Source organism: Daucus carota, chromosome 3 (assembly GCF_001625215.2).
Source record: "Daucus carota subsp. sativus chromosome 3, DH1 v3.0, whole genome shotgun sequence".
Classification (NCBI taxonomy): Eukaryota; Viridiplantae; Streptophyta; class Magnoliopsida; order Apiales; family Apiaceae; genus Daucus; species Daucus carota.
In genome coordinates, this window is record NC_030383.2 from 3,570,693 (window position 1) to 3,596,289 (window position 25,597).

Below are 25,597 nucleotides of genomic sequence, written 5' to 3' on the forward strand. Positions count from 1 at the left end.
GAACTCAAGTTTATAGTGGTGTTGCCCCAATTTATCACATTTTTCTGACAGAGAACCCCAAATATCACTACTGGAGGAGCTGTTTTTACTCAATATGAGAATTGAGGCCTGTTTCGACCTTACTCTTGTCATGCTCAGATCACGAATCTGATAATAATATTGTGCTCCGCCAAGTAAAAAATGCACAAGATTCTGTCTCCCGCGTAAATCTATCATATAAAAAACCTCAATATGGTCTGGATCAGATATATCAGCCACAGTCGCTACAGGCCGCCGTACTAATCCATCTTACAACAGTTGTACATTCCAAAACTCTGGGATATATTTGGCACATAGATATACATGCACTATTAAGCTCAAGATGGGGATTGTATGACAGACTAATCTTATTTTATTAGATAGAAAGATCATCAGCTGTAATTTAAACATCTATGCATGGCGCGCGACGTCTAACAAGTTTTCCCAAGTGATTTACATGTATTTAGCAGAGCTTTTAAAAGAAAACTTTACCCAAATTCAAATCCATTCACCGCAGAACTCCTGACCATACATAATTATGAAACAATTCCAGACAAATACATGCAGATCTACATTGTGGCTTCATCTGCCTCATTCTCCATGGGAACTGGAGGCTTAGTTTTACCTCCTCTCAACCTTGTCGACACATTGTCAATAGCTGAATTAAGTTGACTGATTTTGGAATTCAGAGTCTCCCTGGTTTTCTGCATTTTTTTTGAAGGTAAATAATAAGATGGAAGGCTGTATTAGGTGTCAATTAGTATTAAAATAGAGTGAAAAGTTGCAGCAATCACCTCTAGACCTTCATCGTAGTAAATTGGTCTCTTGGCTCTCCGAAAACCATATTCATCTTCATTTAGCAGGGATCTTCTTATCTAATAACATGGGGGTAAGAATACACACATTGCAGTAATTAACACCACGTAAAGGCAGAAACCAAAATCATCATGAAATCAAAGCAAGCAAGGCCGCAATACAACAAGTTCCCACAGACATCCAAAAACTCACAACTTCGGAGGAAATTATTTTCATATGATCAATGGAAGATGCATATATAGCATTAAGGCAATAGAAGGATGCATATATAGCATTAAGGCAATATAAATTTAACAAAATTGTTCATATCAGAAGATCTAGAAGGTGTAGTTTATATAAGCATATTAGTTAGAAGTTTAGGAAAAATAGAAAACATGATAATACTATGAAATAACTCATCCCATGTATTAGACAATCAGTACATATAACACAGCAATGAAACACATGACATTTGTATGAATGCCAACAATGGCTCTTAATCTAACAAAAAGTGTCACACTTTTCAAATCAGCTATTTCCTGAATATTTTCATCAAAATTTTGCTATTTGGGCCATCACCCAGTATATGATTGCTGAAAAAGAAACAAAGAGTATGGTTCAACAAGGACATGGTTAGTTTGCCCCACAGAGCATCTTGATAATGATTCTATGATTTGAAAAACCAGATGCAAGCAGCTCTAGAAATGATACAAAATATAGGACAGAAGTGTCATGTCACTACGTCCAGCAACCACAATCTTTAGACAACAGGTTTAAGGAGCTGGAGTACTAACTTTGCAGAATAAGTTGAGAACAGTCAATGAATTACCTGTGGTGCAAAAACATATCCAAGAGTTCCAAATAATGCCCCGCCTATAAGGAAGCCGGCCAAGAAATCTCCACCACTTCCACCTCTTTGATCACTGCAAATTCCACACAATGTAAAATGAAGAGGGTAGTATTAACAAATTACAAGCATATCAGCTAATACCATGAAACAGATACCTAAGTGACAACTATTTGCCATGTTTGAAGTTGATTAAAAAATTGCTGCTTTCATATATGTATCAAAATTTGTCAAACAATTCTGATAGTGTATGAAACGAATTGACACGTATAATCAAGATAAAACTTTATTAATAAAATAGAGAATAACATCAAGATGCACAAGTGAGGTTAAGCCAAGAGAGATCAAGTACTTGTACATTTTTCTCGTTTGTTTCTACTTTCTAGGGAATAGCGATAAACTGGTTTCAGTAAGTACAATGGTTATGATGATATAATCGACACAATATATGGAACACGATACAATTTGTTCAAATATCTCATCTCGTCAAAAAGTTCAGTAATGACCATAATGGCCCCCTCCTGTCCAAGCAGAGAATCTTAAATTAACTTCTTGGTAAATATCTAGTAACCAGTCTCTGGAAATTTCAACATCTTAATCCTCATATTATCTTTAGTGCTTGTATTCTTCTATCCCTCAAGTACACTCAATGTGCAGAATTGCCTTAAGTATATTTTTATGCACTGGTAACGTTGATAACTATCCTCGTAGCTCCATAACAGTTTGGTTACGTTTCGTATTACAAAAGATTTTTAACCCTTCTGCCACCTGACGACTTAAAATAAAATGAAACCAAACACCAAAGAACAATCATTAAAACTTTATATATTTACTTCTCTTACCTGTACTCCCATTCCTAGCACTAGTAGATGCATTTATATTATGGTTGATTTACATTAAGATATCCCTTCCTCGAATTCCACACTTGCTATGCATAGACTCAACAAGAAAAAGTACATACCCGTACTCTGCACAAACAGCCAAGCTCCGCTTGGTTTTTGGTTGATTCAGTTTCCTTTGAAATGCCAGTGGCACAGTGCTGCCATGCAAATTGGACCTTGCGAACGAACAATCACGTGACTTCAGAGGAAGTCCACCTACAGTAAAACGATGTTATATAGCACTCACATCTGCAATACAATTAGTAAGTGAAAGTATAGTATATCTTGTAATGCAACAATGTAAACAAATCTTAAGAATAGTATTAACTGAATTCCTAATAATTCATCAGGACGCTTTTGAGATGTGGATTTTAACTGATAGAAAGCTGTATGATACAAGCACATTTGAAAAAAGAATCCAAAAGCTGAAAAGAGCTGATATTCATATCATTCACAAGTTAAGCTCACGCATATCATGAGGAGACATTTGTGATGGTAATCAAAACAAATTTCCAAATCATCAGTCTTTTCACATCTTCATCACTTAATACAGGTAGGTCGCACAAAGACTAAAATCTTCCCCAACCCTATAACTTCCTCATCCACCAATCTCAAGCTGGAATCAGAATCCTGTTATTTTGTTTCAACCTCAACTGAAGCCTATTATCAAACATATCAAAACCTTCCACCTCCATCACACTAAAAATAATCCACACTGAAACCCGTAAATTACAAGACAACCCCTATGCCATCCAATCCTTAAAACTCGAACATTCAAATTAAATTAATCCACCATCCACCAATCATACACAAAAACAAGAGACTAAAATGTCATTCGATAAAAACCCACATCTACATCAACACCCGAATTTAATCCACTTGCTAAAAGTTACAACAAACTTATAATTCCCATTTCACAGAACACTAATCAACATTAACAAAAAAGTTCCAATTTTTACACAATCAAGAAGCTCAAAATCAAGAAATAAAAAAGTTCCAATTTTATACAATCAAGAAGCTCAAAATCAAGAAATGAAACATAAATCAACCAACCCAAAAGATTAAAACTTTTTACATGATCGACCAACCCCTCAATTACATATACAAACAACAATCAAAGAAGAATATAATTTCCAATTTCAAGAACTGAATAACATTAATCAAGAAAATATCATAAAATTTGTTTGCATAAGTTGTAGATAAATTTATACCAGAGATTTGAACAGAAGCAATGAGGGTGGCCATTGAAGAAAAAGATCTGCAACTAGACGGAGAACACTAGGAAATCAAGAGTGTGCCTGTGTGTTTGTGTTGTGTGTATTTTCTTGTCCAAGTGGATGATTTATATACTGTAATTTTTTTTGTTTTTTTATAACTAATTAATTAACATCCTCATTATTTATTTATTTATTCTATTCCCAAGATACTCCCCTGTTTAAAGAAGATAAACTTTTGTATTTTTAACAATTTTCTTTTTTATTTCATTTTTTTTCATTTTTATTTATTACAATCATTTGGCTTATATATCTAGAGTAATTTTAATTTTATTTTCTACTTATATTACTTCTAAATAAATTTTAGAAAATTATTTATATTTCTTTTATTTTCTTGTTCAAAAATAATCTCTAAAATATGGTTTTAATCTTTATTATGATTTCAAAATTTAGCTTCTTCTGTTTAAGAAGGGTACCCATGTTTTACACATTATATTTAAGAATAATAATCATAACTACTTAATAAACTAAATGAGTAATATATACTTAGTTTTTATCATCATAAAGTATATAAAGCCGGCTTGCCTTTGTCGATTTTATATTTTAACACAAATGATCTATTATATAACAAATAAGTGTCATGAAAGAGATATTTAAAGTGTAACACTTCTTTAGAAATGTGTTGCTTAGTTGCTCAAATACGTGCCAACAGAGTATTCCACATGCATATAAGCCTAACATCTCCAACGTGGTCCTTTTAGAAATAAGAAAAATTAGAATCTAGTGAGTTCGTACTGTCTTTTTAAAAATATGAACTACTAGTTGCTAATTCGCAGGATTCTCCCCGAGCTCTAAGTCTTTCGGGACTACACCTTTACCACAAAGACGCATTCCTACACCAGTTCAACATTTCTAAACACCAGTCCTCATAATCGGAGCCGCTAAACCCGAGTTGAGATCTAAGGAATCTTAATCTAATGTTTTTGTAATGTTTTTGCAATCATTAGTGGTTAATCTTGCTCATAAAACAAGCAGTGAATCAGGATAGATGGATGCTAGTCCACAGCATGTGTAAGCAATGAATCACATCAGGATAGATGGGCGCATGAGGGTGTAATTAATTTATTATTTTATAACAACAAATCCAACGATTCACGATTATAACAAAATTCTATCACGTCCAGCGCTTTTCTTCTTCTCTTCCACTTAACAGATGAAATATTCATTTTAGTTGTTCAGTGAAAAAGCTACTGAACAAGTAAATATCCATTTCAACCGTCAAACTAAAAGAAAGCGCTGAACTTGACAGAATTTATAACAGAATTTTGTTATAATCCTGACGATTAGATACATCACCCAACAGTTATAAAATAATAAGCTTCATGCACCCTCCCCAGTATGTGTATGCTGGGACCAGCACCCAACATAGATAGCTACAACGATGATTCGAGTCCAAAGTTTCATCTCCATTTCTATATATACAAACAGCTTTCGTCTATGCAATGGCAAACCAAAGATCAAAAAGGACAGGAAATCTATAAATCCTAAGCGCTAATGAACACATGGGACTGATTTTCATGTACAACCCACAGTCAACATCATTATACATGATATTGGTATACATCTACCACATTCATATGGGTTACAATATACAGCAATTCCCATGTGCCTACTTAGCAGAAAAGCCTTTAAGAAAATTTAGCTCTTGTTGCCTTCCGGGTGGGGGCAGCCCTTTTGTTGCAACTTGCTGCCCCGCCTGCTCTTTATCTGCAAAGGGGAATGCGAGTGAAAGCGACAGAGCTGCAGATGCATCTTCCTCAGATGTCATCACTGTTCTTCCAGAAGGCTGATCCTGATTATTGTTTTCTGCTTGTGTATCATCCCCTAAAGCAAGATTTAAATTAGGGATCTTACTTTTAAGGGGTTCATGCTCCACTGACAATGCCGATTTCCCAAGTACCGAATTATCACCTAAATCAATGTGCTTCACATGATTAGGATCTACAGGAAAGAAATGCCTTTCCGCATTTCCTGGAGTCCTGCTGATCAACGTCTCATTAGAAGCTTCATCGTATCTTTTCTTCATAAAACTAGAGGCCGAAACTTGTAACTGTGGACCATCGGTTGAAGAACTTGTACGATCACCTAAACCATACAAATCACTGTAGTCCAATTTTTGTTTTTTATTAATATCTTCATCCTCAAATCTTCTGTTTCGGTTAATCCCATGCACAGCTAAATTTGAGCCAACAAAAGTGGCTTCTGATTCTGACGCTGGCGGATCAAAACCTGATCGCTTTCTGTGGGATAAAGGCCAGCTGTTAAATTCCTTGTTACTTGAGAATCTCACTGCGCCCCTCTCCTCAATCACTTCTGATGGGCCCTCAATTTTGGAATTCTTTGGAATCAGTTGCTCTTTGTTATTCACCTCCCCTAAGTGTTCTATGGAAGTCAAAGGACGCATATCAAATCTTGTATTTCTGCGACCCGTCTTCTTTTCAACAGAAGCATCGGAACAGCTAGAGCTACTGGCAACTTGGACTGCTGATTTGGGTTCTTCATTCACTTTGCATTCCTTGTCAACTGGTCCTTCCTGCAGGAAGAAGAAAGGTGGGTTAAAACCACAAAGCCAGCAAAAATTATGACACTTATTTACAAATCATACCTGATAGAGGTTATACTACCAAATAAAATGGAAGTTGAAGTGGAAATCTTAAGCAGAAAATGATGTGGAAATCTTTACAGAAAGATCTCACATACATACTAATTTGAAGTTCAAAAAAAGTTCACCAATTATCTACAACTTTGATATGAATATTACCACGTGGATTAACAATCATCATTGTCCCCCACTTGATACCTGAGGGAGCTAATGCTCCCGAGAATGAGATGACCTGAGAGAATGACTATCAAAGTGGAATGGGGGACTATCTGAAAATCAGTTGGTGCACAAATAAAACAAAATTGCAATTATTTAGAGAAGGTGGAACCTGACAAGTGACAACTGTTTGCTGGAGCATACTGTATCCTCACAAAACCGTATCATAAGTCCTAAACAAAGGAAACCTATCCTGCCCCAAAACTGTGGGAGATTTAGCATCTAAGAATTTTCTATATCAGAAATCCTATATAGAGGTAATTCTAGAGATGATGATGGCCACACCATATTCAGCCGAAGATGTTCAAGAAGTACAATGACCTTCATGAAGGATTTTTTTCAGATCGGCTTGCTCCTAGATAATAAATAGATATTGTGTGGACCGGTCCAGATCCATCCATGGCTCGGGGTGGCGGTAAAAAAAGGCAAATTCACTAATGGAGTACCAGGCATTGAATCAATAATGGTATTCGCCCCTGGGTAAAACTTTAACGATATAGATATGCTTCCCAAATTATTAATAAATATTTGTGGCATTCTAAAGGTAGAATAATAAACTAAACAAATAAATATTCATATTAAGTCAACCATTGAGTTTTTAACTATACGAGTCATGTGAAAACAAAGTAGCAACCTTGTCTGTTGCATACGTATGAACATAGATATGCTTCCCAAATTTTTAATAGATATTTGTGGCATTATAAAGGAAGAATAATAAACTAAACAAACAAATATTCATATCAACTCAACCATTGAGTTTTTAACTATACGAGTCATGTGAAACAAAGTAGCAACCTTGTCTGTTGCATATGTATCACTGAAGAACAATAGGTACATATACCTAACATAGATAAGCTGACAGACCATTTAAAGTTTCTTCATGCCAAACTCTTGACTTAACTTTGCAATGAGAATGAACAATGTAGTTGCAGACATATCTGCTGAGAACCATTCACCAATATGAAACACATGACCCAGAACCTTAAATACTTGCTTAAAATATTCACGTTCTTTAATTTTAATTTTTATGGAGGAATTGAAAGAAGTAGGTTAGTGGGCTTTATATATACGTATATCAACCATCTACTAGAATAATGTCCCCACCCCCAAGATAGAACAGAAAGCACTGAGTAAAGAACAAGCAAGAAGGAGGTTCTGAGTTGCCAAAATAAGTTGAACTGAAATTACCAGTGATGCTGATCGGGATCTATTATCCTGCCGTGCCAGTGGAGGCTTCATTTGATAAGTAGGTACTGATTTGCAATCTAATCCAGAACCTTGTTCCTTAGGAGACGTTACACAATCATTCTGTTGCAAATCAGATACTGCTTTGCAGTCACCATCCCCATTCTTCGTCTTAGCTGCTGGTAAACGTTGCAGATTTATCAACGAATTGTCATCAGATGCCAACTTTAGAGTTCTGTTGCATGTAGGCAACTCCTTTTCTATTGATACTAGGGGAGATGTGGCTTCAATTGAAGACATAGAAGCCGTAGGCATGTCCCTGGAATTAGCTATTTTCTTTGGGGAACCTAGCACTTGATTCAAGCAACTATTTCTCTTCCCTCTGAATACACCCCAGAAAAAGAACATCATATTCCAACCTGTAGGAAACAGTTATAAAAGATTTTGAGAAAGTTTCAAGTGAACAAATGATAAATTCGAACACAATGAAAAACTAGGGAGATCCATTACGTTGTACAGCAAAAACCACCATCAGTACTACTTGATATTATTCAACTCCATTATTATTAGCAACAATCATTACCAACTTCTATATTTAGCTGATAAAGACTTCTCACATTGATAACGCAGATTGTTAACCATTAAAGAATCCATCACCAACAAAGTTAAATGGGATTTTCATATAAATCAGTAAACATGTGCTTGAAAATTACACTGCTTCCCACATCTAGCCCGAAACATAAGCCCAACTCCCAGTAACAAAAGTCTGACCAAAATTTTAATTGGTATTGCTGTCATAGTTAATAACTTGTCCAAACGCAAAGATTGAGTTGAAGGCCTATTTATTTTAGCTAAACTAGCAAGGATTAGGATCAGCAAGTCAGAGTATTAAATGCAGAACACAAAGATGAAGTAGGGGGCACTCAAGGAAGAAATAGAAACCAAAAATTTTAGGCCTTGGTATTGAAGTACTCGGACAAAGGCAAGGAAATAGAAGGAAAATCGAAATTAAACCCTGCTATGGGAGTACTCCGACTATACTTGATGATAAAGCTATACTTGTACTCTATCCAAAATAATATATAACAGGGTCATATTATGAGTTGTATAAATTTCCTAAACATAATTTGCTGAATCTCTGTGGGGCAACTTGAATATGTCACTCATTTGTTACTTAGTGAGCCCTGGGTGTGATCTTGTACACACTTTTCAGGTAATAATATGCTCTTTGGATTGTTTCAGGTAATCACTGATTGTAACTTGGTGAGCCCCATCCAGGTTTCATTCTGTGATAAAAGTTTTGCTATGCTGTACCTAAAATCATGAACAAACTGGGCTGACCTGAGCTTTTGCAGAATGAGCTTAAGCTTTTTTCACGAGCCGGTTTAAGCCTAAACTGCTAAACAGAGATGAAATATTTCTACCCGTTCTCGCTTTAACAAGTCGAGCCAATTAATTTAAGCGACTGAGTCCAACTTTATTGAAATTAGCAAGTAGCGTAACTCTTTCTTAAACACGGACATAAATATCATATAAGTAGAGTTAGATATGAGGCCCAATCTCAGCTACACCTGAACAATCCAGAATTTGTCCATAAATAGATCATCTTTTTACGTCCTGGTCATACACATTCCTACTCTCACAACAAAAGCCTCCTGAGTCCTGATAGAACCTACCGGCTGCAATGACCATTTGAATAGCTTCGGCTCAAACCATTGTTATACTATGGAAAATGTGGCTCAAACAACAAATCAATTACATTTATACATATAGTAGTTGAGTAGTTGACATCATTACTGATCAAACTTAAAAGTCATCATCAGACAATATGTTTTAACATGAGCTTTTATAAGGGTAAATTCATGACAAGGTAGTGTATTATCATCCACAGCTAACTTAAAATTTTGATATCTTACGCTGGTATTTCACTGGAAGATGATTAGAAGGGTAAATCAGGATTTCAACACCATCAACATTTCCTTTCAAAGCAAGGTCATTCCTCATTATTGTGTCCAGTATAGACTTGTAGCCTTTCTCATAGCTGTGCAATAAACATAACAATTATTACCAGTAGCAGTAAGAAATCATTGTAATTTTAATGTGGGTGCAGAATCATTAAAAGAGGGGTTGAGAAAACAAGAAAAGTCACCTTTCACAGTCTCTTGCGAAGAAATAGAGTGCAATGTGATCTTCATTGACTCCAGTTTCTTCAAATTGTATTGGCCATGCACTCCAGCGAGGTACTTCATTCAACAAAACTGTGCTTGGAAACTTCTTCATTGTTTCAAGAACTCTGGGAGATGCACAGGCTGACAAATGGGCCTGAAACCCATCATAAAGGTCTGGTAGTTTTCCGCTTCTGTGGACCTCAAAACACCCTCTGCATGCAAACAGATATATAAAGAAATAAGGTATTAACCATTAAGGTATAAGTATAAAAAATGACATAAAGATACACCATAAGAAATACAGAAAACCATACTGCCAAATATAGTCATGCTCCGGGATAGCTGGCACAACTGACAGACCAGAAATCGACCAAGGAGTTGGCAATTCCATTGTAATAGACTTGCCATCGGCATGGGGAATTGGCCTATGTGACAAGGCAGTAACTGCTTCAGCTGAGTTTGTAAACTGCTTGACATTGGTACCAGTTGTCAGCTTCGGAAACTCCGTGTTAAAGTTCCATGTACTAGCTACCTCCTTACTTTGCCCCTCTGCAGATACCAATTTCTTTGGGTTACGCGTGTTAGACAGCTGATCTTGAGTGCATAGTTCACTATTAACATTGCCAGACACACCTAACTCAACAGACTGATCAGGAGCTTTGTTCTTTCTATAAATCCCGGGCTTTTTAAGCATCGCTGCCTCTATAGCAGCTTTCAATTTATTATCTTTGTAGATCGCCTCCTTCGAACTTCTTGAAGTATGGACATCTGAGGCAAGTGATTGCTTTGGGCTGTCAATGGTGCAAAAATCTGCAGAGTGACCAACATCTTTACATTTTTGACAAGGAGTGATTTTCCCACCAGCTGTACTATGCTTTGGGTGACTAACAGATATTTCCTTGACATTCTCGACCACATTTGTTGATTCTCGGGCATGATCTGGTATACTGATTTGCCGTTCGGTGCTAAGAGAAGTAGATGAGGAATCATCTCTCACTCTAGCCTGTATTGACTTCTCTACACGACTGCCAATTCCGCTCGCAGACGACAACTGCCTCGTACCTTCACCTAATATAATGCAAAAATAAACATGGCAAACAAAATTATGCTTAAAAGTAAGTCAAAACATATGTATCCATAATACATATACACACGTGAATATCTTCACACAGAGATATTTACATGTATGGATTTGCGGGTAAAAGAGCAGCACAAAATCATACCTGAAGGAATTGATACTTCTGAATCTTTACACATAACTTTATTTGCTGGTCTTGACAACTGCGTTAATTTACTATCAGAGGAGACAGCCTTTAACTCGCGTTTGTTGCTCGTAGAAGAAACTGGAACAGTTTCATCACGAATACTTGCGCTTCTATCAACCCTGGGAGATGAGGAAGTAGAAGAGGCTCCTGTGGAATTAACCAAAGGACGTTCTAATCTAATGGAATTCTTCCTCTCAAACAAGCTCCGCTCTTTCGTGTGTTTCTGGCCTTTTATATCTTGGCCATGAGAAAACTTAGGGGATAACATTTTAACTTTTGAATCTGTTGAATTCAAACGTCCCGAGTTCACAGATCTAAATGACATAGACTTCCCCATAGATCTGCAAAGCCCTCCCTTTGCATCAAGGGGAGCAGCTTCTCTGTTTGATTTTTGCTTTTGAGGAACTATATCATCTACAAGCTTAACTTTTGGTTTTGCACTTGCGGAACTGAATGATTTAGACTTGAAAAGGTTGCCTGCACAATCAACTGCTTGACTCAACACTCCCCTAAAGTGAAACAAGACATCACAGCATACAGAATCAACAAAGTGACAAGAGGGTTTAGCTTACCTCGAGATGTATTTAGTCGTGCATCTTGAGGACCTGCAGCATGTATAGCACTATTACCAGTTTGAAGAGTAGTGGTATTTTGATGTGCAGGCTTTACTTTCCCCCTATCTAAGTTCTTGAATGAACTATCCCGGAAAAGTGCGTCAACTCTTCTAGGACTCGAGGTCTTGGGTGACCTAATTGGTGGTTCTAAAACCTGCCTTTTTGCCACTGAGGAAACTTCTGCATCATCTGATTTTCTTTTCCGTGACAGTTTCACATGCGAACTATCTGTTTCAGCTTGATTCTATCAACATCTGTGTCTAACCCATTCACACCAACATTCATAGTAAGTCAACATGTCAAGGAATTCGATAAATACCTTCTAGTTCATCACCATCCACTGTATTATATTTAGCTTTCTCCTGAGCTTTTCTTTCATCGAACTTGCAGTCTTCACAAAGCCACTCACCTTCTGGAAGCTTTTCCAGCATATCACGCATGCAGTAACTAATGACAACATTAAGTTAGATAAAGCATCATTTTAAACAGTATAGAACTTAATAAACTTAATGGGAGTTTACCCCTACAAATGCATCGAAACTACTATAATGCTTACGTGTGCTCAGCGCCTTCACTGCATCTGCAACATACAGCAAGTAATTCTTCACGGCCTGCATCTCCACATATATCACAAACTTTTACCTGTTACTCAGACAAAACCTAAAATAAGTCCTTCCACATAAAATTAATGAAGTCAACAACATAAGGTTCTTATATGCACAGAGAAGGTTAACTGTGAAAAGTGAAAGTCAATTGAGCAACTCTAGGAATCACATTATGAAGTGTCTCCCACATCCTGCAACTTATTCTGAATATTATTGTTTCACAAAGAATTAAAGAGCCATTATTATTAGCAGCGACAAGCGAGTAACAACACCGTTACCAAAATTAAAGCATGAAGTATATCTAAAGTCTATCAGATTTAAGGGAACAGTCTCTTATGGGACTAACAAAGATATCAAGATCAGAGAAGAAATTGTTATTTTAACTGACTGGATTGGAAAACTAAGAGTAACCTCCGAGTTATGTGACAGAACATTAATTTTCTTTAAACCACTTTATAGCCGAAAAAGTGGGACAAGATTTATGACAACAATTAGTACAAATATCGCAAGTTTACTAAGCAGCAACTGCAGAATCTTACAGTACTGTCGAAGACTTGAACAGGCATTCAGCATAGAGATAAAACTAAATAAAACACTCAAAAGAGCAATTCTACAAACAAATAATAGCATTCGTAATCAGATAAGTTAGTTTGTAACATCTAGCCTATATTTGGACAGAATACTGAGTATACCATAAGTGTTTAAAATTATCAATTTTCAAATACTATTCAACGGAGAGCTATTTATATCATAGAATGCTGTAACTATACTATTGATAATGAAATACAAAAATAGGTATCTATGGAGCGCAAATACCATCAGATGCTAATGAAAATGCATGTATATAGTACAGAATCAACAGAATTTTAATACAATCAAAAGCAGAGCAGCTTCATTGAGCAAAGATATGTCAAAATAAGGAGTGCAAGCAACAATACTCACATCCTGCTCCACAATATCAGATGCATCACTTTCATTTGGAGAACCATGATGTGTAACTGTTTCTTTGGCATCAGTCGACGAAAGCAACTCACCGGCCTTCTCTAATTCTTTCTTCTGTTGTGCAGAATTTAAAGCTTTAGTGGGCAGATCATCGCTGTCATATTCAGCCTCCACCTTCGGACATTCTACTGCTGGAGGTTCAGACCTAACTCCAACTTTATCAATTTTGTCCTGGTTGAGATCACTAACGGATTCTATCTTATCATCAATTCCTTCTAAACCGCTCATTTGTTCGAAGTCGCTTATAAAATTACTGTCACCTGCATTACTTTCATCATTGTCAATAAAATAATCAAGATTGGAATTCAACCGATTTTATTTTAATAGTATTCTGTGAAATCTCACGAACTCTTCTATATTTAGTTCGGACTAATACTTTAAAGAACAAAGGAATACACTCGCTGATGCAAGACAGGCAAAGAATTTAATAAACAAAACATAGATCAAAGATAAGAACTAGAGTGACTTGATGACAGAAAAAAGTCAAAAATACTGCCTCAGAATTTACCAACCTCTAAAGGGAAAAAAGAGTTCAGATGGCAACCTAAAAACAGGGTAGGATCTCAACAAAAAAACAAATCTAAAGTCCAAAAACAATTTAAAAAAACAACATCTATTATAAGAGCAGAACCCTAAAGCAATCCTATTGATAATGAAAGTACTTCTAATTTGTATATGGCACATGCTTCTTATACTATTACTGATCTCTATCATAATTAAATAAAGGGAAGAACAGCTTTTATTAGCCTAGTACCATAACCACAAATTAATCTTTTAATTTCTTGTCACTCAATCCAAAAGAAAAAGATTCTCCAATCTTTTGTTTCTGACAAGTTAAATAACTTTTTGTATAGGGAGGGAGGGAGGAGTGAGGTAGTGGATTCATGACCTATTCATAAGAGAGGAATCTTTGACTTCATATGAGTTGGTTAACATGGGCCAAGAGGAACAAATGAAGCACACATTATGACAGGGAATCTACTCTCACATTTAGGAAACATATTTGACACGGTTAGAAAACCCGAACCAAATATTAAGTGGTACAAGACTCGGCATGTAAATGTAACAGTGTATATAGTCTCAAGTCATAACACAACTTTTAATTTTAAAAAGGAAGGATACTGTCAATACAATGTATGAACTTGAATGCATACTACAATATACTAGCAGGCAACCCATTCATCAAATCATAATTATTTAAACAAATATATATTACTTTTAAAATAATATTAATAATAACTTATCATAATAATTTAATAATTTAAAAGATAAAACACAGTATATTTTTGTAATTGTAAGTGTTGTCGTTATACTAAACATATATATGTGTATGACAATTTTGATACAGAACTTGGATACGATTTATAAAGGCAATATTTAATAAATAGTTAAATACTTTAAATATAATAACAGATAAACTTTTCGTAACGAATTTTAGCTAAAAAAGTTAAACATGAAGATGTTGTACTTATTGCAATCCAAAAATTATAAAAGTTTAAAGTGAGCGTAATCATATCTATTAGTGTTTACGAATTATGATACAATTTAAATAAACATATTCAAAAAACAGGGAAAGAAAATATATTTAGTTGGGATAACAAATATGTTAAAATAACAAAGTACCTTTGAGAAAACTTAAAACAAACAATATTTTTTATTTAAGATTCTAATAAAAAATTTAAACTTGATTATAATTATATTTGTAGATTATAAGATTATTGCATGTTTAAAAGTGGATATAGTTGAACGGGAATATACTTCTCTACATAAATTAATATTATAGTTGCAAGCAACTACTTATTATACTAATATTCTAATTATATATGTAAGTTGTTGAAATTTATAGTAAGACTTTAATGAACAATATACAAAAAGGAATACGATGAATCGGTGATGAATATGTATTGTATTTTCGTATATCTTCAAAGTAGATTTGTATTTAGTAATTACATGTGTTAGTTGTTCACTAATGTGTTAAAATTCTAATAAACATATAACTAGAAGGGTCCAGGTCCCGAGCATATGTATGCCGGGGACCTAATAATATACAGGTTCCTAGCCGTTGGATGAATATCCAGTGGCCAGGATTAAAACAAAATTTTAATGCATTCGGCGCTTAAAAAGCATTGTATGGGAAAAACCAATTTTTAATACATACAGCACTTTTTAACCGCTGTACAGGGTTTTTCCATACAGCGCTTAAATGAACTAAAATTTTGTTTTAATCCTGGCCGCTGGATATTCATCCGATATTCATCCAACGGCCAGGAACCTGTATGTTATTTAACAAGTGCCCAGCATACATATGCTAGGGACTTGGACCCTAACTAGAATGATAAGGTAATTTTAAGAAGTTTATATTTGAGTTATTTTATAATTATTCTCTATTCAAGCAACAGAGATCCCATATTTAAATATTCAATCAAATTCTTTTCAAATGAGTAATTAACTTGGAGAGTAATCACATAACTTTAATAATAATATTGCTTATTATAATTAATTTTAAAAAAAAAATAGCTGATAAAATTTAGATTAATAAATGACTTGATTTTAAATATAGTAATATAAACTATTAAAAATGATTAGTTAGCTTTTTCTTTTATTTGTAAATCATTTTTTGGAGTGCCCAACTCAAGTTTAGGAGACTCAGGCAAGGTGAGGAATTTAACCAGTATATACAAATGATCAATCCCATGACAGCTTTCACTTCATTCAAATTTGAGAACTAACTTGTTGCCACTGAAATTGAAACAACCACATACAAATCGCTGTCTAATAAAATTAAAATGATTATAGGTTCAGGCCATTGAACAGAACAAATGCAGATACACTCACTTGCAAAAGAATAGCAATCATCTACCGATACATCATACAGATTCAGGCAACCTATACTACTTCAATACAACTTCACCGAATCTAGGGTAAAAGAATACTCTTCATAATCAACAGATATTCTAAAGGATTTTTAAAATCTTTGTTCTTTAACCACGGACATCCCATCCGCGCGCGCGCGCGAATACCACAAAATCCAGTTTATATTTCAATTCACAAAAAAAAGACTTATAATTCATAAAACAACATAGCAATGTCTACTAATTACCCATGAATCTCACCTTAATTGGTCCAAAAGCCAGATAATTTCCGACAGACCCTTGCCTCCGAGAAACTGTCACTCGAAACTGCACTCATTCATCAACAACAAAAAACATCATCAATTGCCACTGTAAACCTCCTAAACCAAATGCTTTATCGAAAAACCTAACACACAGTCCACAAAATGTTCACAAATTGACAGTAAACAGAAACTCTCATACAAGTATAACAATTCATATACAACTGAAACAAAGCCTAAAAATCATCAATCCAAACAAAAAAACCAAAACAATCAAATTTCATTTCGACAAAACACAAAATCAGTACCGAAACAAAGATCAAACAGTAATTAACAGCACAAAACACTCAAAATCAGAAAAAACCCTAAATTAAAATCAATAAAATTAGGTTAAAAATCACATGCCTCGTCAATATTGAGAGCTCGATTGATGAATCGTTGCAAGCAAGATATAATTCCGAAACAAATATACACACACGCAGTTGTATGTATGTATATATTGAGGATGAATAAATGGAAAATTATTAAATAATAATAATAAATATGTGTAGGGATGAGAAATTGGACTTTTAAGGGGAGAGGAGTAGTATTAAGGACTTGTTTCTGCTTCTCTTGACCCGTTTGTGTAAAGAAATAGAAACACTTTTATAAGTTGAGAATGCTAGCTTCTCTCACACAGATTCTGCTTCTTTTCCAAACACTTTATTAACTTATTTACTTCTCACTTCTGCTCAACTTTTCTAGTTTAAGCAAGAAGTCACTTCTTTTAAGCTCCCAAACGGTCCCTAAATCTCTGTTTGCTATGTGTGATTTTCCAGCATTCTTCACACAATTTTACATTTATGTCTTTCTATGTGCATTTCTCTTGTATATGTAGAGATCTTTTTAGGTTTTCAAACCAAATTTGGCAAAATATTCATTTAATCAAAAAAATGTTTCTATAAATCATGTTATCAAATTTATATAATAATAATATAGAAAAACTATTTAAATTTGTCATTTCTTGAAGTAAAGCTTGTTATTTGTTTTTCAATTTTAGTAATATTTTATATTATTATATATATTTATCATGGAAAATGTGAGATCGTGATGTTTTAATATATCAAAAAGTAAAGTAATTAAATTAAATTTTGATCGAGTAGCTTAATTTTAGCAAGTTTGGAATATTTTAAATCATATATATTCGACAATATCTTCAGATAATATCAAATTTATTAATGTGACGACTCGTATACTGGAGATTTGTCTATAAAGTATATAAAACTTACCTGTAACGTATCGAAATTCTGATTTAGATATATAGTTCATCATTATCTGAATTACGACTCACGTCATGTTAAAAATATTTTTTAACGGTCAATATTAGTCATCATTATCTGAATTACAACTCACGTCATGTTAAAAATATTTTTTAACGGTCAATATCAGTGAAAGATGAATACTGGTAGATTTTTGTATTGAGCAAAATAGCTTATCCAAAATTCAAAAATTATTCTCATATCTTGTGCATCAATGGTATTTGAATGATAAATATGTATTATTTATGAAATTTAGTGACATTGACAAAAGTTTAGAAACATATATTCACTATTAATATGATTAAAATATAAGAAATTTGATAAATATACCAACGTTTGAATATTTATTTGTAAATATACCATCTTATCTGGAATCTTGCAAATTTATTATCTTTTAAAACATACAAGCAATTAAATTGCAAAAAATACCATCTTGGCATCCCATTTCCTTTTTCTCCCTCCTCTCACTCCCATCTCTCCTTCTATCTTGGCTCTTTCTCACTATCCTCAACCGTCGTTTCCTCAAATTAGTCAACATTAAAGCTCCTGCTAATCCCGTCAAAAATGTTAAAAGCTACTACATTATAGTAGACCCCTCGCGCAGCCTCTGGTTCTGCGTCTTCGAACCAGTCCTCCAAGACACACAACTCTCTGTTATCGTGTTTTTTCATGAAAGCGGCTTCACTATGCTATTTTTGACAGCATAACTTAGGATGCTGTTTGTCAAAGATTTGAGAGAAAAGTGGGCGCGATTGTGGTGTTAGTGAATTATCAAGCAGTTTTTAATTGATTATTTTCTTATTTTTAGTTGATATCAGAGTTGTTTTTGTAATATTGTTATTGGTCCCACACAGGCCCTCGTTTTTGACAGTTACAACCACTTGCAATTTATTATGCAAATAAATAAAATTTTCAACAGATTTTCTTAAAGTTGCATTTGTAGTTGGTAGCAGTTGCAGATGTGATTGCAAATACAACCTCTGTATTTTTGTAATTTATTTCTGAGAAACAGTATTTTAATGACAGTATTTTTGCAAAAATTACTTTAGTCTTAAGTAATTATGAAAAAAATCCTAAAACATAAAACGTAAGATTTTGTAGTCATACATGAGTTTCTATTGGTGAAATATCTCATGAAAGAGTTTCACTTATAAAATTATTTATGAATATAGATTTGCTTCTATTAGGTGGCGTCAACCATGGTACCACGTTGAGAACAGCCAATAAATTTGATTGCAACGAAGTGTTTTGGGGTGTATCAAAAAATAAATCAGTATGTTTTCCACATAGAACGAATAATATCATATTATTGTGAATTTATTACTTGCTTACGACTCACAAAAGGCATTAGAGTCAACAGCAGTGTTAAAAGGATATATTCATTATTCATTAAAATATTCCGACTTATTGTTTGCAATCAAATTATGATTTATAATATATATATATATATATATATATTACACAGCTCTGTACCTCAGGCAAAATATTGGTATATATACACATCTGGTTACAACAAGCCACGACACAAATAACAGTAACATTACGAGTAAAGCTCAATTATCGCCCAATCCTCTTGAAGACATTATTCACGCATATATATAGCTTTAGTACTTTAATCAGTCTCAATTAAGTTTGACAACCACCATGAATACACCATTCAAAGGAAAACTAGTTGGCTTTCCTCCCTCCCAAGTCCCAACTCCTAACTCTCACTCTTGAAGTCTCATCTTCCAAGATTTTCTCATGTAAAAACCATTAAAAGCAATATGTATATAAAATAATTCTCAAATTAGAAAAAGCCATAACATATAAAATATTGTCACTTAAGTTCAAAAATGAGCATGAGTTATACAAGCTAAAAACTTTAAGTAGTGTATTTTTATTTCATCATTCACATATTCTCCCTCCATTCCAGTGTGTTATTTTACGTTGACTGTATATACATTTTGAACTTCCTGTAAATTATAATTAGGTCATGTTCTCTGACAATTGTTTGCTAGGGAACGTTTACACAACACACACTTTCCGATGGCTGGGAAAAAAAATTTAACCTATCCGTACTTATTTTCCGCGGAAGGCTCTGGGTCCGCTGGTAATTTACGCGGATCGACCGCGATTATTTTACGCGGATGCAACCCCTTGCTCTTACCACCATCCAAAACCCTAGCTTTACTCACATCACCTAATCCCGTATTAAATTCACAAGGACTAGAACTTCTACCTCTTGGAACATACGACTTAGACCATCGAAGACGAGCATTAAAACCAGCAGGCCCATTTTCAATTCTTGGCACATTTCGCATCAAAGGCTTCACAGATGCATCAGCAACCCTGTTTCTTGAATTGGGCTAAGGGTTTTCTTTTCCACCAGATCTCTTAATTGACTCTTTTCCATCACTACCCAACACTGATTTAGAAATTGGGGTTATTAATATGATGTGTCTTGCTGCGGTGGTGGGTTTGGCAGCAGTTATTTCGATGCCGGAAGTAGGGTCTTTACTCCAGCGAAGTGATGAAGCAGACATCATGATTGTATGTTTGTGCGTTTCAGAGTTTTAAAACTCTCCTGCGTTATTCGCGCAAAATATACGCGGACAGTCTGCACATTCCACGTAAAAAAGCTGCGGATTACCTGCCTTCCGCGGAAAATATACGCAGAGTGTAAATTTTTTTTTTTTTTGTCCCAGCCGTTGGATCGTTGATCCAACAGTTTGTTAAAGGGTTAATAATCAGGTGAGTCACCAGAGTGGGCTCGATATATCAAGTTGGTCACTCAACTCAAAACTGTCTCAAATTGGTCACTTAAGTCGGTTACACCTATCTTTAAATATGAGTTGAAAAAGTAAAAATATTATTTACAGAGTTTAACGCATTATTCTTGAATGTTACCACAACTAAGTACAATGTTATGACTTCTAGTATTTATAATAATATATTTTGATTTTTTCAAATTTATTTATTATTTATTTTTGATTAAAACAAAGGAATTAACTATATAATAGAAAATAAATAACAACTAAATTTGATAAAATCTAAATATATTATCATAAATACTAAAAATCATAACCTTGTACTTAGTTGTGATAACATTTAAGAATAATGTGTAAATTTATGTAAATAATACTTTTACTCCTTGAATTTATATTTAAAAATACATGTATCTGACTTAAGTGACCAATTTGAGACGGTTTTGAATTCAGTGACCAATTTGATATATCAAGTCAACTTTGGTGACTCACTTGATTATTAACCCGTTTGTTAAATAACTACTTCCGGACACACAGTTGTCAAGGAACAGCTCCCAATTTAGTTTTATAACATTTTTTTTAATTTATTTGTTTTGAATAAAAATTTAAAGCCAAACTTTTATTGATAAAGTTTTTCTTAAAAAAATATTATAAAACTATATTTTATAGGAGATTACGTGTCAAAAAATAACGTAAATAATATCATGGCAGGATGGATGAAGGATGTTTTAAACTTAAATTTTTCTACATTAACCCGTTGAATAAATTAAGATATGACATAAATAACCCAACATGTTGAACTGTGCAGGGACATGTTAACAGGCCAACGTGTTGTGTCACAGCGAAACAAGAAATCACAAAACCGTCATAAATCTGATTTCTTTACATAAAATGTGTTCATTCTTAACAGTGTTGTAATGGATTGTCATATCAAACCGTTCATCTATCATATAATTTTATATCTTATTTTCGGACAGCAGAAGCATACCATCCTGGTCCATCTTACTTTTTATTATAACACGTATTTTAAATTGTATATAAAATATAATTTCATAAATTATTTATAAAATTTTCATTTTTGGTATAGATATTTAAACAATAATTTTTATTTGAAAAGAAAATTAAAGACAACTTTTAATAAAATATTAAAATAGGTGCCGCAAGACAAACAACCGAGATATAGAGTGAGTATACGGTTCTCCGTCCTTTTTTAATTGTCACCTTTGATTTTGTGCTTGACTACTGAAATTTATTAATATTTTGTCAATTGAAAAAAAAAAAAATATGTCACTGAAAATAATTTTTAATCTTAATAAAAGAGACCGAGAGAATAACATTCAGATCTCTTTCTTCCATGCTAAGAATCGAACCTAGCTGCTCACCTTACAACTGTGGGAGTAGTGCATTCGCATAATCGCATCCAGTCGGCTCCCTCAGCTATGCACTATGCAGCTGGTAAAACATGGCACACATATATGCACACATATCTATCTGCTTCTCATCTTTAATTCTTTACCTCTGCACAGTGCAGACTATACAATTCACCTGACCTGACCGTGTTAATGCTTGTCCGTTAGTGCTGCAAATTCGATGCAAATTGCGAACACTGCATATGAATGTGATAAAGTTTATAATCTTAATCTATCTCTTTTATTAGTATTCATGTTTACCTCGAACAAATGAACAGCCCTAGTGTGCATGTATCTTAACGGACCTAAACTCATTTCTTAATTATCCAAAGGCTTCGAGTACAGGCGACTCGTTCGAAACTTAAGGAAAATATATATATATAATATACGTAATGAGATAGAGCTTCTCTTGTTCAACCCTACTTGGGTCAGCCCACTTGAGCGTGGATAGCCGGCTGGCGGCCCATCTTGGCTCTACACCTTGGCCGGTTTCCATCTCGGGCACATGACTAGTGAGCATGGATTCAACACTACAGACTCTCTTGCACTCAGCCCTGATCAGCTGGCTCGAGTGGCCGAGCTGCATAGGAGGACTGTGGAGGAAGAGAGGGAGGTCACTGAGAAGATGGGGTATTGAGGCTGAGAACCTTGGAAGGGATTGTGGAGATTGTAAAAATAATTGGTTAAAATCTATCATTAATATTATATGAGAAATAATATCATTATAAAAATCAATATTCCAACTTAAATTTGCTTAAAAAGTTATTTCACTCTAAATATTTAAAAAAATCTTCATATTTGTACAATCTGATCGCTGAAAAATATATATATTAAATATGATTTACCGCACTGATAGAAAATATTCTGAAGTGGCCTGAAAGCTCCAAGTGGATGTATTGTTGGAGGTGGGGTATGTTTGTTGATAATTAATTAGCAGAAAATTAGTAGTTGTTGAAAATTTACTGTTCGATAAAAGTACTCAACTTTAGATATAATATTGAAATCTTCTTTTAAGTCATATATATTGAGTAAATAAACGGAACTTTAAAGTGCAATAATCAAAAATCATTTTCTAGTTTCTCTTCTTTTTTTGAAAGCTCTAGTTTCTTTTTGTTAAAATCTGTGAAACATTTTGCGTCTGGTGGGAAGACAAAAGTCGATCGTCATGAATGGGCTAGTTTGCAATTTTGCATGTGGGCCTATATATATGCGAGCTTGTCTTTGGGCTCTTTGCGTCTCGGGGCACTGTATGAGTTTTGTGCTTTTCTGATTGCACGTGCAATACCAATCTCACGTGGTCACGCTGACGATTCTTTAATATTTTTTTTTCAACGGGGTTGGGATTTTAAAAAATTGATTTTAACCTACGAATTTTAATGAATTTTATCTGATTTTAATTTTATGCGAATTTTTGATAAAATATCACGGAGTTGATGTAGATTCTTTAAGTTTAAGTACTAATACTTCAAAATCTCATTGATTTCATGAAATTTCAAAAAACTTAAAATATACTAAATAAACTTACAAAATTCATCATTTTATGAAGTACAAAAAAATCTATAATATCATCATATTATAATGTATTTCAAGCAATCCCAGCTCAATATAATCATATTTTAATGGATTTTAAACAATACGAATTCAATACCATTAAATTTTAAAGCATAATTTGAAATCTTGATTGAATACCACCAGATATTATAACATAATCTAAAATCACAATCGAATATCTCAAGATTCTGTCACATTTTTTAAAATTCCAATCTAATATCTCAAAATTCTGTTGAATCTTTTAAAATTCGAATTGAATATACTCGAATTTCATAAATGAGATTTTTTTTTTAAATCATACTCCCTCTGTCCCTCTCATTTCTTTACTTGTTACTATTTTGGGATGTTCCTCTCATTTCTTTACGTTACTATAAATACTAATTTTTTCTCATCATTACACCCACTATCTTCCCCACAATCTCATATTTAATAATAAAAACTAGGGCTTTTTTTTATTCATAATCATGTTTTCAATCTTATTTTCAAAAATACTACCTTCTTCAATCTTATTTTCAAAAATACTACCTTCTCTAAAATATTTTCAAAAATACAATGGTTGCCTTGAAATCAGGATTTTTAGTTGCATATATGGTTGCATATGAGGTTGTATTCAGTTGATTCTATTGTAATCTAATGGCCCCGCAGGGGCACACATACATCAGTTGTAACTTACTTAGTTGCATTTAGTTGCATATGAGGTTGCATTTAGTTGCATATTTGAAAGATTTTAGATAAGGTAGTATTTTTAAAAATAAGATTGGAGAAGGTAGTATTTTTGAAAATAAGATTGAAAAAACAGTATACAAGGTAATTCCCCTAAAAACTACTCCTAACCAAAAAAAAAATTAATAATAAAAACTACTATTACACCCACTACTTTCCTCCACTATATCAAATCTATTATTAAATATTGATAAGTCTCACCACTTTACCCACTTTTTATCTAACTTTACTTATTTTCTGGACATTGTCTTGATCTCGGTGTCCCCCTCCAATGTAAACAATTGGGAGGGACGGAGGGAGTAATCAAATACGCCCCTAGATGTGGAATGTGTCGTAGCCTCCTAGGACATCGTGTTGAAAGAAATCGCTTACCTGAAAATTTTGATTAATTACAATCTGCAACCCTCGTTACTGTAAAAGGCATGAAAACGGTTGGCGCCTTGCTGGGGTATCCAAGTTTTAGCAATTTCGTGTGATTCGGGGATTTCCAAGAATGGATACACGACCTTTAGATTATTTCGTGTTTCGTCAGTAGAATCAAGTCAATTTGCCTGATTGTAGCCTCGTGTTCCCGTGACGTAACAGCCAATTTCACCGGACTCTAATGAATGGACCACGCCAGTCTAGCAAAAGTCATGTATATAGTCTTTTTATTCTAAATCATATTTTGAAATATATGTCAAATAAAAAAAATATTGTCAAATAATAAAATAACAGAAAAAATAACAAATTAGAGCGATGATTTTTTTTTATATCATACTAGTGAAAAAAGCCGCGCTTCGCGGCGGCGTTATAAATTTTGATATGAATAGCATTAAAATTATTTTGAGTCATCTTCCCGTTAAACATATCACTAATAAAAAAAATATTATAATTAGTACAAAAATTTGTATAAGTGGACATCATGTCAAACACAATACTAATAATAAAATTAGTTCGAACTTCCCTCCCGTCAAAGACAATATTAATCCATAATTATTATTTTTAAGATAAAATTAAATATTATAATTTAGATCAAAATTAGTTTGAGCCGCTCTCTTGTCAAACACAGTACTAATAAAAAAACATTACAATTTAGATATTAGTTTAAGTCGCTATACTGTCAAACACAACACTAATAAAATTATTCTAATTATGATAAAATTAAAGATTATAACTGGATAAAAATTAATTTGAACCGTGGTACCGTTTTAACAAAAAAAATATATTATAACATGGACAAAAAAATATTTTAGCCACTTTCCCATCAAACATAATACTAATAGAAAATTTATTATTATTTAGA

The 25,597-nt window shown here is 33.7% G+C and overlaps 2 protein-coding genes across 3 annotated transcripts; both read right to left on the reverse strand.

Moving 5' to 3' along the window:
• Positions 1-368: 368 nt before the first annotated feature.
• On the reverse strand, positions 369-3,894 carry LOC108211329 (uncharacterized). Its single transcript, XM_017382894.2, has 5 exons — positions 3,753-3,894; positions 2,622-2,757; positions 1,643-1,736; positions 813-893; positions 369-722 (listed from the first exon to the last, which is right to left on the reverse strand). The coding sequence occupies exons 1-5, from the start codon at positions 3,784-3,786 to the stop codon at positions 588-590; spliced, it is 480 nt and encodes a 159-aa protein (XP_017238383.1). The 5' UTR covers positions 3,787-3,894; the 3' UTR covers positions 369-587.
• Positions 3,895-5,113: 1,219 nt separating this feature from the next.
• LOC108214699 (ASI1-immunoprecipitated protein 2) lies at positions 5,114-17,139 on the reverse strand. Of its 2 annotated transcripts, none has more exons than XM_017386851.2 (12): positions 16,990-17,139; positions 16,586-16,651; positions 13,413-13,732; positions 12,422-12,507; positions 12,185-12,312; positions 11,824-12,093; positions 11,210-11,728; positions 10,301-11,054; positions 9,968-10,198; positions 9,735-9,859; positions 7,822-8,237; positions 5,114-6,348 (listed from the first exon to the last, which is right to left on the reverse strand). In XM_017386851.2, exons 3-12 carry the CDS (start codon positions 13,698-13,700, stop codon positions 5,425-5,427), a joined length of 3,741 nt encoding a protein of 1,246 aa, XP_017242340.1. In that variant the 5' UTR covers positions 13,701-13,732; positions 16,586-16,651; positions 16,990-17,139; the 3' UTR covers positions 5,114-5,424. The 2 variants fall into 2 exon arrangements, with proteins under 2 accessions (XP_017242340.1, XP_017242341.1); XM_017386852.2 differs by having other exon boundaries at positions 13,413-13,740; positions 16,990-17,129.
• Positions 17,140-25,597: the final 8,458 nt, after the last annotated feature.

What these genes read in the sequence shown, in the direction of transcription:
- LOC108211329 (XM_017382894.2), bottom strand. Translation starts at nt 3,786, where the DNA reads ATGGCCACCCTCATTGCTTCTGTTCAAATCTCTG. An exon ending in TGCTTCTGTTCAAATCTCTG is followed by an intron (nt 2,758 to 3,752) that starts GTATAAATTTAT and finishes GTTTTACTGTAG; the next exon opens with GTGGACTTCCTCTGAAGTCA. An exon ending in ACTACGATGAAGGTCTAGAG is followed by an intron (nt 723 to 812) that starts GTGATTGCTGCA and finishes AAAAAAATGCAG; the next exon opens with AAAACCAGGGAGACTCTGAA.
- LOC108214699 (XM_017386851.2), bottom strand. Translation starts at nt 13,700, where the DNA reads ATGAGCGGTTTAGAAGGAATTGATGATAAGATAGAATCCGTTAGTGAT. An exon ending in GGATGGTGATGAACTAGAAG is followed by an intron (nt 12,094 to 12,184) that starts GTATTTATCGAA and finishes AAGCTGAAACAG; the next exon opens with ATAGTTCGCATGTGAAACTG. An exon ending in TCTTCCAGTGAAATACCAGC is followed by an intron (nt 8,238 to 9,734) that starts GTAAGATATCAA and finishes TGTTTCCTACAG; the next exon opens with GTTGGAATATGATGTTCTTT.